Source organism: Topomyia yanbarensis, chromosome 3, assembly GCF_030247195.1.
Source record: "Topomyia yanbarensis strain Yona2022 chromosome 3, ASM3024719v1, whole genome shotgun sequence".
Classification (NCBI taxonomy): domain Eukaryota; kingdom Metazoa; phylum Arthropoda; class Insecta; order Diptera; family Culicidae; genus Topomyia; species Topomyia yanbarensis.
Window position 1 is genome coordinate 128,960,262 of NC_080672.1, and position 12,743 is coordinate 128,973,004.

Here is a 12,743-nt window from a genome sequence, read left to right on the forward strand (position 1 = left end):
CGTATGACAAATTTATGGTCATTTTTTGTTAATAACGGTTTTAGGAACACCGTGCAATGCGTCATTTTCTACATCGGTTTTTTCTTTGATGTAATTTAATGTGGGACACCCTTTAGTAGCGTTTTACTCGAAACCGCGTATTTAAAATTGGCGAACAAGATAACTCAAAAACTAATCAACAAATCAAAGTGATTTTTTATGAGAATGCGCAATATGTGTAACCTGTCGATGAACCACAGAAAACTGAAAAACAAAATTTTTCTCCCCCATTATTTTGAAGAAAACTTTTTTCTATTTTTTTTTTTTTTTGGTTCATCGAGTAACTACAAGTCTACACTGTGTGTTTGGTAGAACAAGTTTAATCGAAAAAAATCGGCATCTCTAAAACTTCAGTGTATGATAGAATGGACTTTTCTCTTTCATTTGCAACCAACCAGAGAGGAATAGATACAATTTGTATGAAATTGGTGCTCTTTACAAAGGAACAGTTTTCTTCTGTCAGAATCCATTCGTTTCTTCTTTTTCATTTCTTCTCTCGTTCTGAGGGATGGCTGATGTAATCTTGAATAATCCCCCTTTTCCATCCACATCTTGTAAGATACATTTGGCTTAAATTTAAACCTTTATATTTGAACAAACCCGACTAGATATTTAGTCATTTAAGGATCTTGGTCGACCGTTTCAGAATTAGTAGAGGAATGATTCTATGAGATTTAAGTTCAAGTTTGTTTTGGAAAATTCGGAGAACTTGTGTTCATCGAACGATATAGCTATGTACAAGGATTTTCTTGTACTCTAATCACACTTTGGTTTCCAAAGGTTCACACAACCTGTGAGAAAGGTGTCAAAGTCTGCTGTCATAATTTTGAGAAGAATTTCCATTGTACGAAAATAGGAAGCTCAATATAAAAGTAGATATAGAAAATACCACCTTTACCCGAAAGAGGTGTTTCTGTTGCTCTGGGCAGAGTTTCCGGTGTTCTAGATATACGGTCTTCACTCTTATCCTATACTATGCGAGAAATCTTCAATAAACAGACTTATATTACTAGGAGAATTTTCTCAATGTATGGCTCAGCGCGATGCTTGTTTGTTCGTTTGCTGTTGTGATCCGTGTTCTGCGAGTAACGCTTTCGAAATTTCATCTTAAAAAATTGTTTTTATTGTTTTATTTGGAGCAGGGAAAAGCCCCCTGGAACTAGGCTTCATTCAAACCCTTTCTCTAGCAGGCATAAAACCTCCTCAACGTTTGTACCAACAGATTACAATCATCAAAATGATACATTACACAGCTTATTTCTACAACTAACACTAACACAATAATTTTGCTACTGTATAACTAAAATAGGGACATAGCACATACTGGCGAATGGCTCATTAAGGCCATAATTGGTTCTGACAATAGGAAGACGAAAGAATTGATGGGATCGAAGTCTACGACGTCGGATATCGAAACCCAATAACTGTAGAAGATCAGGGCAGTCGATTCGTGATTGAAGAAGGTCGGCGATAAAAGTTGCTTTGGAAACATCCCGCCGAACGGATAGGAGATCGATGAGCTTGCAGCGCTTAGGGTAGGACGGGAGATTTAGAGGGTCTCTCCATGGAAATCGCCGAAGTGCGAATCGGACAAATTTACGTTGGACAGTTTCGATGCGTTGAATATCGTTCTGGTGCCTAAACAACAGCTGCATATTCAAGCGTAGAATGAACCAAACCACAATATAACGCTTTTACGCAGTGTACATCAACGAATTTTCTTGTAGCACGAAAATTAAATTCTAAAAGTTTGGAAGTTTTGGATATGGTGTTTCTATGTGTTCTTTAAACTTCAGTTTTGAATCTAGCAGAAATCCCAAATCGTTCACGGACGATTCATGTTGAGGAACACTCTGAGAAATGTTGTAGTCGAATTTGATCATGGAATGTTTGCGTATGAAGGAGATGACTGAGCATTTAGCAGCATTCAGTTGCATCCTGTTGATATGACACCAATTTATGAAAATATCTAACTGACACTGCAAAATTTAAGTATCGGTTTATTTGTTTGTTTATTTGTTGTACCGTCACCAACAGACCCCTTGGCCCCAATGGTGGTTACTTAAACTAATTACATTTCAGAATACGAATTATTTTAGTTTTTATCGAATTCCTTGTCAGGTTGAAGTCAAACGCCGTCGCCACACTGTTAAACACACGCTGGAGTCCGGTAACAGCGCTCTGGCGCCCATAGTTAGTTCTCCTGAATGGGACTCGCAGAAGAGAGTTATTGCGCAGAGCTCGAACGCGAGCTTGAAGATCGAGGCGTCCGAGGATTGTAGAGCAATCCACCCTGTCAGACAGTAAGTCCGAGACGAACAGGGCTCGAGAGCAGTCCCTCCGGATGCTTAGAGTATCGAGCTGTATTAACTGACAACGGTTTTCGTAGCTCGGCAGCTGACATCTGTGTTGCCAAGGAAGATGTCGGAGTGCAAAGCGTATGAACCGGCGTTGGACGGCCTCGATTCTGTCGACACCGTTCTGGTAGTAAGGGTTCCAAACAGCAGAACAAAATTCCAGTGTTGAGCGAACCAGCGCACAATAGAGAGATTTTAAACAGTATACGTCCTTAAAGTTTTTCGCTATTCGGAAGATGAACCCAAGCTGTCTTGAAGCCTTATCCACAATGGATGATGTATGTGGTTTGAACGAGATCCTTGACGTTAGAGTGTCTTGGAATACTCGAGTCGAAGAGATGGTAGTTAAACTGAATCGGATGGCGTTTCCGCGTGGATTGATGTTTTAATAAGGTGGAATGGTTTAAAGTCGTTAGCAAATGATAATTTCATACATTTTATCGAGAGATTCAAGTCTTTGAGGTAGAGCAAGAATATAAAAGGTCCAAGATGACTACCCTGAGGAACCCAAGAGCAGGCAGCAAATGGAGAGGTCATGCAGTCTCCAATTTTTGTAACCATTTCTCGTCCAGATAGATAGGAGTGAAACCAATTCAAAAAAGAGCCGCCGAATCCAAGCCAGAAAAAGTTATCTGGTAGTTGACCTTGTCGAAGGCTACCAGTGTATATGGCGTCAAATTGTAGTCTTGCTCGCAAGGAACGGATGATGAAGGAAGTGTACGATTAATAGAAATTGATCGTTTAAGTCTAAGCTTCATAAATCTTATTGAATTTCCTGTGTCAGACAATTTTATTAAGAGTTATCCTGTTCGACGCGGCGTTCCTCGACGTGGAAATGTTTGGATGTCTATTCTTGGAACGCACTATGTGTGGCTCTGCGTGACTGAATTTTTTTTAGTGCACAATGAATATTCACAGATCTAAACATTACACAAAAGATCCATTATTGCCTTGCCTTCAAAATCATAAAACAAAATATATATCGGTTTGAGCACTTTACACCAGACGCTTAAAAGAACACCCACTTAAGCTGCTGCTGAGGAGAGTAAGTTCAACTTTTGAAATGTTCAGTATTATGTATTAGAACCACACCAGAACGCATGTCCTTAGGTCGTTACTGGACTCAAAATTATTTTCTCCAAACTATCGATCCGGAGTGTAAGTGCTGAATATTCTTAATATATTCAAAACGAAGTTCTGAACCTTTCTCAAAAGAAGAAACAGAGGGAACGGCAGCGTACACAACTTTGAAAGCTCGAAACAAAACTGTTTTGTAATATTAAATCAAAACCCCCTGCTGGCGATGTGACTATTTCCGGTCAAATTCCAATTTTGAACTCCCATATTAAACCTTACGTTTGCTGAGTATACCCTAAGGAATTTGATTAATATAAACCACTAATGATTGCAAACCTTCCATATCAATAAAAACCAATCATTGATTTATCCTGGTCAGATGGCATTACTTTTGGGTTGACTAGAAAGGATCGCCATAGATTAGCTTTGTAACTTTTTGAAACAAACTAAAAACGCAAATTCAGTTCAGTCCGACCGTGCTTTAGAAAGACCTACAGAAGCATGTACTAAAGCATCTGATAACAATAAAACGCATCACGTATATTCGAGATATGAAAACTGTGTATGTCAATAGGCTCATAATCCTACCTGTATCACCCGAAACAACCCAACCCACACACAAGCAGAAAAATGAATTAATTTATCCCAACACAGCTCACAAACGTCGTGCCCTACAGTGTTGCAATGAATCCAAACTGTTAACTGTGTACATGAACCTATCGCATTTCTATATGCACGGGGTGAAGAGTGCACGATATCCCACATTACACACCGGCCTTTCCAAATTTTCACCTGAATTTGGTTCTTCCTGAAAAGAAAAGTATTCTCGGTCCGTTGTGTTTGTGTCGCGTGTCAAACAACATGAAAGTAGACCATTGCATTTGGAAAAACGTGAAGTTGGACATGTCGCAAAACGGGTTTTATAACGGGTTGAAAAGTGTCCTCTATACTGGAGGAACTAGATTGTCGGAATATCCCTGGTTGTGGCCAATTAGCAAAAAAACTCTGTAAATGTTGTGCAGTGTACTTGTTTTGTAAAATCTTGAAATTTGACATATCGCATTACAAGTTTTAAAACTTATTCGAAAATTGTCCTCTTTGCCGGAGAGACCAGATTTCTGGAATATCCCAGGGTGTGTCCAATTTGACCAAAAACCCTGAAATGTTCTCCAGTTCACTGGTTGCACCAAATTATTAAGTTTGACACACCAATTCGCCCAATAACTCAAAATGACCTGCAGTGTACTTGTTTTGCTAGTCAGGTTTTATAACTGGTCGAAAATTGTCCTCTTTGCCGGAGGATCTAGGTTCCCGGTATACTTCAAGGTGTGGTCAATTAGACCAAAACCTCCAAAATGTACTTCAGTGAACTTGCTTAGCAAAATCATGAAATTTGACGTTCTGCAAGACGAGTTTTGCAACCAGTCGAAAATTGTCCTCTTTGCCGGAGGGATCAGGTTTTCGGAATGCCCCAATTAGACCAAAAACCCTCAAAATGCCTTTTAGCGTACTTGTTTCGAAAATTCGTGCGGTTTGATATGCCGCAAGACAGGGTTTCAAAAGAGTTCAAAAGTGTCCACTTTGCTAGAGGAACCCGGTACCCGAAATACCCCGCAGTGTGGCTATTTCGTCCAAATGCTCTCAAAATGTCTTTCAGCGTGCTTATTTTGTAAAATCATGAGGTTTGAAGTGCCGCAAGACAGATTTTGCAACAGTCGAAAATCGTTTCATTTTACCGGAGGAACCAGGTTTCTGGAAGATCCCCGGGTGTGTCAAATTTGACCAAAAACTCTCAAAATGGTCTCCAGTGCACTTGTTTTGCAAAATTATAAAGTTTGACACCCCGTAAGACGGGTTTTATAATCAGTCGAAAATTGTCTTCTTAGCCGGAGGAACCAGGTTCCCGGAATACCCCGGGATGTGGTTAATTCGACCAAAAACCCTCCGAATGTTGGTCAATGCGTTTGTTTTACAAATTCATAACGTTTTGTGCGTTGCAAGACTGGTTTGAAGCCCGCTATGCAAGCTTGTTGCTTTTTGGAAAGGGGGGTAACCCCAGTACTCCCAACAATATATCCGGAACTACGATCAGTTCCAGAAAGGTGGCCTCGGTTTCTAAAACTGGGCAAATTTTGTGATCGTTTCCAAAAAACCGCATCAAATTTGGTTGGAACGCGGTTGAGAACCATTATTTTGATTAACATTTTCAATGAAATGGGAGTTGGGGACGTAAGAGTTCACACATCGATTCCTTTTCATAGAATTGTGAATCGCGAATCAAAATATATCAATACGAATCGTGAATGTTGATTTTAAGAATGAACAGCCTAATAATAATCAATCCATTATTTACATTCAAAAATGCGCTCAAGTGTTAGAATACTGATACGGCGATTGATAAAAATATAGAGCATTTGATAGTACAATACCATTAGACAGTAATTTGATAAATATTTGTGAGCTACGTCGTATCAGTGTTAATGCGAATAATACAAAAGACGCAGTACGTAAACCAGTTCAGTGTTCAGAATATCGCGGCCACAGATTTTTTCAAGAAAATATAGTATTTTGTCAAAAACCATTCCAAACCGATGAACAATGAAACGCGCATTCAAAGAGCAGCACGCATTCCTGAAGCGCAAACAGGAAGGAGATGAAATACGTCGCAAGTATCCGGAGCGTGTGCCCATCATCGTCGAAAAAGCGCCCAAGGCACGGATCGGTGATTTAGACAAGAAAAAGTATCTTGTTCCATCGGATTTAACGGTGGGACAGTTTTACTTCCTGATTCGTAAGCGAATCAACCTGAGACCGGAGGATGGTTTGTTCTTTTTTGTAAACAAAATTATTCCAACAACATCGGCCACCATGGGCTCGCTGTATGAGGAGCATCACGAAGAGGATCATTTCTTGTATATCGCATATTCGGATGAGAACGTATATGGGCGGCAGTAGAAATCGGGAAAAAGCAGTTTACAAAGTGAACTCTGATTGTTTTACAAGTCTTGTAATAATGGTGCGAAAATGACGTAGTATCCAAATAAAAGTATTATTCATCCTTTAACTTCATGCCAATAAGTGACAAAAAATTAGTGAAACCTTTTTCCAGCTTATATAATTGGAATATAAGTTTTAGTATTAACTATACAAATTGTGGTTTAGTAATAAATTATCTTCTATAAATAAGAATAATTTTTGAAATTACTTGAAGCATAACCTATCGCTATCTACATCACTACAAGATATCAATCAATGCTAAAACACATTAGTCATAGACCCAACGAAAATCAACCAAATTATATGAAAACATACAATCACATTATCAATATAACCACACAAAAAACGTCTGTCGGAAATTCAGCATTCCAGTAGTAAATTTGAGTCTTTGCCACTAACGTTAATGGCAGTTCGTCTTCACGATACTCTTACTAAATTACTAAAAATTTCAATATTTTCAAATCGCTTGGAATTTGTAGATCGGACAAGATCGGAAGAGTTCGAATGTTTTTCGGATAGCTGGAATCTGGTTTCGTAATACTTCTACAGCAACTTTGGCGGATCTCGCCGTATAATGTAACCTTTTTATTCATTCAAGTTTGGAATGAAATGTTTAAAAAAAAGTAAACTTTAAAGTTGGTGCAATGCACAGCAACACTACTATTTTCAGTCGGTTTTAACCTAAAGTTATACAAATGGCTGTGTTCAAATACATTTGTAATACTATTGTCATACTTAATGCAGTCATCATCACTTAATATATCACTATTTTTCATCCATGCAAAAAATCTTAATTTTTTTTTTATACTCCTAATTTTGCCACGTTATTCAACAGGTTTTTAGGTATGTAAACGTATAACGTAATATGTATAACGGAGAAAATCGAAAAAAAATATTTTGGTTATTGGCCAGGAATTTGTTCTAGTTACTCCTCTGTGTGTCGTTGGCTACGTTTTCCACGTAATTGGACTATTGTAATTATACTAGGAGAATTGTATTGAAGGTAAAAGGTAAAAATTTACCAGCTTCTAGCACTGCCATGGAAGCACCTATCTTTATGAAAATAGGCTTTTCGTGTTTCTTGACCCAACCTTTTTCAAGGAAAAGTGGTTTTGAAACCCTACTTGCACTTAAGTTGCTGGCTAAAGAATTGAGTTGTGGCGACGTCTGGGAGATCTAGCGTCAGTTTTTACAGAAGGTTCAGCTCCCAAATGTGTGAATCTTGATTCAAATCGTCATAGTAAATTCCTCCTGAAATAACAAGCTCCTCCAAACCCGCTAGCAGTTCTAAATTTTTCCACAATTCACCTCGCTTCAAATTATGGTGAAAGGTTGGCTCTCGCTAGAAACGCGACACATCTGCACCCTAAACATAAGAAAAGAACTGGTCGCTCAAAATTTATGTTGGAAAAAATCCCAATTTGTATAATTCCACTTACTCCTCATCATCACATCGAACATATGTCCGAACTGCTCTTTGGTTTCCAGCTGTTCCAGCCAGCTGACTTTCCAATGTTTACATCTCGTAACGATTCGGCCGTACTAAACAGCATCCAGTTTCAAGACATTCCACATCAATTCCGGCGGTAAAATGTTGAGATCCATCTTGTTTGAAAGTACTGTCAGGAATGCTTTGGTTCTTTCTGTAAAACATGCATTTTATTGCCAAATTATCGTTGATATTTTTCTGTCTGTTTAAATGCCGGTTCTATACCGCATGATTGGATGTGTTGGTGAAAGGTTACTGATGGTGTTATTCTCATGTGCAGCGTCGCCAGATATACCGTTTTATTGGTATTTATATCGATTTTTAATTTCAAAACCAGAGTTAAAGATATTCAAATTCATTGAATGAAAATTGATCATATTCAGCCACATTTATTTTCAATATTCAGTGACGCAGCTGAAAACGTCAAACGAACAAACCGCCCATTCATCCATGCAGATTTTCATTCGTCTCCGATTATTACATGAAGCGACCGTTCAGCAACGAATCAAACGCATCAAAGTAGGCCCTGGTACAATGTTAGCGATGATGATTGTTGTTTCATATGCTTTACCGGCATTTGAAAACATTTTCCTTGATAATTAGTGAAATGAATATATTGTACGATATTCAACTGAATGATTAACATGGATATTTGAATGAATATTTTTTCTATTCACCGCGAGTCGCATCAGGTTCATTTTCAGCCGTCAAAATAGAGCTTCGATTATTTGTAACTCTGTTCAAAACCGATATTCTGATAAAGCGTCTAAAATAGCTATTATACTATTTTTATAACGATAAATACCAATTTCTGTATAATAAAATTATTTAATATTACGTATGGATCTTTTCAAAAAGTGTCCGCACCGTTCCACATCAAAACATCCGGAAATTGATTCAGCAATCTGTCTGGTGCTATCGAGATATCAGATTAAATTCAACAACCGATTCTGAAATCGAAAGAGCTCATAAAGTTTCATTATATATTTGAATGAACTATAGTTAACCATCAATAATTTGCAGGTAACTTTTGGTTAGCATACATAATCATCAGACCCATAAATGCCGCTTTTTATTCAGAGCTATACCGAACCGACAATGTCGTTCCTGTTGGCCACAAAACCCCAGTCACTTTATTACATTTATTTATTTTATTTTTCCTAATGCCTGATGTAACATTGTTTCAACAACATTGATTGAACAAGACAGCAAAACACATCCAGTAACATCCGGTGTAAACGTAAAACACGACTCACACATACCGTTGAATTTTCGTTTCATGCCTGCATAAACACAAACAAACCACAAAACCTACCTGATTCTATTTGGAACCAGTCTACCTAAATCGACGCTGCACTCTACCATAGATTTATCCAGTCACGGGTAGGAACAAACTCAAGCTGAACATATTGACAGCTTGATGTGATTGACAATTGCATTGCGAATTAGGGGCAGACCACTGTATCGAATTTGCATCAAATTTAAAAAAAAGTATTTTTTTTTATTTCTAGTTTCCTGCAGAGCTTTGACGTCTTACACACAACGTAAAATACATTCCAATTTTCTATTTTGATGGAAAGTAATTGCATTCAATTTATTTGATTTTTAAAAATGCATCGCAAGGCATCTGCACACATATTACGACTGTCCAAAACATGTCTTAATTTTGTAGCGATCAGTGCACTGTCCGGGGTTTCGCAAAGGAGACACAGTTAGGGTTACCAACCGCCCTTATTTTAAAGGACATGTCCTTATTTTCGACGACTTCGAAAAGCGTCCTTATTTTACTTCAAATGTCCTTATTTTAGTCTCAAACCGTGTTAGGCATATTTGAAATCTTTCAGATCAAATTTGTTACGAGAGAATTAAACTATTTAATCATTTTCATTCTTCACTTCTTTCCAACGAGTTTTTTTGTCAATGAATATGGTTACTTTTACAATGTTGATATTGACCAATTTAACCCTTAAATGCGCAATGTTGTTTTAAAACAACATACTGAAAATCGTCTAAAAATTATTGTATTAACGTGATATAGCTGTTAGACGATTTTCACAAAATTCTAAAAAAAATGATTTGCGCCTTTAAGGGTTAACAAATTTTACTCATGTTTGAGTTAGTGTTTTTCACTGCGGCGGATAAACCAAAATTCCGACAGAAGCCAGCCAGAACTCTGGCACGTATTCTGGCTGGATGGGCTGGATTTACTGGAGAGGCGTATATACCCAGTGAACGAAAAGGCGACTAGGCTGATTTAAATAGACGCCGGCGAGCGATAAACTATTGAAACTTTGTCTAGGCCAGAGATAACAAACATATTGAGATAAAAGAAATTATAACTACTAGAGGTCGCATGTCGCTGTTAACACTGAAAATTTATCATCTCGCTCTTACATGTGCTAGGCCCATTAGTTTGACACATTGCCCCGGGTATACACCTGTCAAAGTAATGGGATACAATATGCTAGAGCGAGACCCCATGTTTCAGTCCATGAATGTATGGAGACAGTAGCGCTTTGCTCCCTCTAGTAGTTAAAAATGTCTTTTAATGAGATGCGCGAAGACAGAAACAAAAAGTTCCAATCGAGCCCCAACCAACGATTTCAATCGATCAATGTGAACAAATATGCAGGATTTAGGAAGTAACGCGTTGTTTCAAACACATAATGTGGAGAAAATTAGCAGTAGGTACTGAAAAATATGTGCAAGAAAACGAACATTGATTCTTTTATTATATTAAATCATAGTTAAAGGCGATAATAAATCGATTGTTTTTCAAAATTAACTACTCGTTTGTTCATTCATTTTCGTTAGGATATAATCTACTGATACTGAAAGGGGGAGGGTAGTTTGGGGCGATCGACATTCGGCGTGTCCTTATTTTGCTCTTAGCCCATTTGGTAACCCTAGACACAGTTAGTCGCAACTAAATTCGGCGAGTTATGTTATCTTATGGGATCAAACGCAGAGTTAACCTTTTCATGCCCAACTATTTTCTATTGCATGTAGGATTTCAAAACTAGTTTTCAAACTAGTAGGTGAGACCAAGAAACACGAAAGGTTATTTTTCATAAAGATAGGCGCTTCCCTCGCATTGCTAGAAGCTGCTCAAGTTTTACCTTCCAATGCTCAATACAATTCTCCTAGAATATTTACAATAGTCACTTGCGTGGAAAACGTAGCCAAAGGCACTCTAAATTGATAAGTCTTATCAGTTTTCAATAATATTGCAGCATAACGAAGATATATGAAAAATTCATTTTTTGTCGTCAACTTAAACTGTCCCTGGCAGCTTCATTGGAATCCAATCAGACTAACTGCAATAACTTCAGTTCTAGAGCCGATCCTTGTAACTGTTAGTACTCAAATGAAAGGCAAAAGTACCATTTATAAGCCTTACTTATTTTTGTGAGCAAAACTTGCCTCAATCAAAAATTATAGCTATTTAAAAATGTTTTTGTCCACAAACAACATGGGCATGAATGGGTTAAAAATTTAATGCAATTGTGTGGACAAAATTGATTATAATTAAACATATGAGAACTCAAAAAATTGGTATCTTTTGATTTAATTAAATTTTAGCACACTAAACCTAAGTAATATACAGTTTTAGGATTTAATACGAACACTCTGATTTGAATAATCGCACCAAAATACTCGAAAGGCGCTTTTCCAATGACACATTTAGAAATTTGTCCGTGCTTTTTCAAACGAGATGTCGATTATTTTTCGTCACAGGAAAAATCGGTGCGGTAATCGGCCCGCAATGCTTTTTTGTGGGACTAATGATGCTTTCGAAAACTGAAGTGCTACTTAGTGTATAATTTCGTTTGTAAACAAAACATACGCAAACCTCAAACATTAATACCTTTTTTGTTATTTTTATGCAAAAAATATAATTACTATTTCAACACGTATATATCAAGCCTGGATAATACATATTTTTCTTATTTTATTTGAATTTACTAAGAAACGCGCCAATTTGATTCGTATCATCATAATGTATGACAGGTGCGTTTCTAATGAAACGTATAATGCTGAAACAAGAAACAATTTTCAATTTGCCGGTCGACGGACAGAAGAAATTCACTTCATTTTTTTAACCAAAAGTTTTACACTTAAATACAAGTAAAATTTACTGAATATTGGATGTATTTATAATCAATAAAATTCTAAAGGAAAAACAAAACTTCCATAGTTGGTCTAGCCACAAGTTTCTTTTTAAAAATACTATTGAATAATACTAAATGAGCAAACGAATACTAAATGCACTATACTATACCCAGCAAACAACCAAAGCCAAACAAGCCTTTGATAAGAGAGAATAAGCTGAACAAGAACTGTTGAAGCCATTATCCAACGAAAATGTTTGGGTATTTCTCTTTAACGAGAAAAATCTAGGTGAAAACCAATTTTGCTCCCTTCGGGTTTTTGGAGCTACCGTCAATTCGGTGCTATTCTGGTCCTGAGACTAAGTTAGTGTCGAATTCTGATGAAACGCAAATTCAACTTTTATATAATAACTACCGAACAAACAATTTAGCTGGATAATGGCTTAAACAGTTCTTGTTCAGACTATTCTCTCGGATCAAAGGATTATTCAGCTTTCATTGCTTGTTGGCAAAAATGCAAAATATCGAATTAAGCGAGTGACAATGAATCTCCGAAGCTTTATAACCCTGTTTGTTTCAAGTATCGGGTCAAGTAAGCAATATTTTATTACAATGACTTTATCCAGGTACCATGAACATTGCTTATAGGAATGTACAGTCCCTGGCCATATT

The 12,743-nt window shown here is 37.2% G+C and overlaps 2 protein-coding genes and 1 long non-coding RNA gene across 12 annotated transcripts in view; 2 read left to right on the top strand and 1 right to left on the bottom strand.

Annotated features, from left to right (window-relative positions):
- Positions 1-12,743, top strand: part of LOC131688905 (protein PFC0760c-like) — a 50,233-nt gene that overhangs the window by 18,351 nt on the left and 19,139 nt on the right. The window lies entirely within an intron of this gene.
- Positions 5,920-6,537, top strand: LOC131688907 (gamma-aminobutyric acid receptor-associated protein-like). The gene has a single exon (XM_058973527.1). It carries the CDS (start codon positions 6,072-6,074, stop codon positions 6,426-6,428), a length of 357 nt encoding a protein of 118 aa, XP_058829510.1. The 5' UTR covers positions 5,920-6,071; the 3' UTR covers positions 6,429-6,537.
- On the bottom strand, positions 6,880-9,304 carry LOC131688908 (uncharacterized). Of its 2 annotated transcripts, none has more exons than XR_009305316.1 (3): positions 8,967-9,304; positions 7,910-8,909; positions 6,880-7,836 (listed from the first exon to the last, which is right to left on the bottom strand). It is a non-coding gene; the product is annotated as an uncharacterized LOC131688908 (long non-coding RNA). The 2 variants fall into 2 exon arrangements; XR_009305317.1 differs by having other exon boundaries at positions 6,880-7,854.

Bases quoted from the DNA above. Each gene is read 5' to 3' on its own strand.
- LOC131688907 (XM_058973527.1), top strand. From the start codon at position 6,072: ATGAAACGCGCATTCAAAGAGCAGCACGCATTCCTGAAGCGCAAACAG.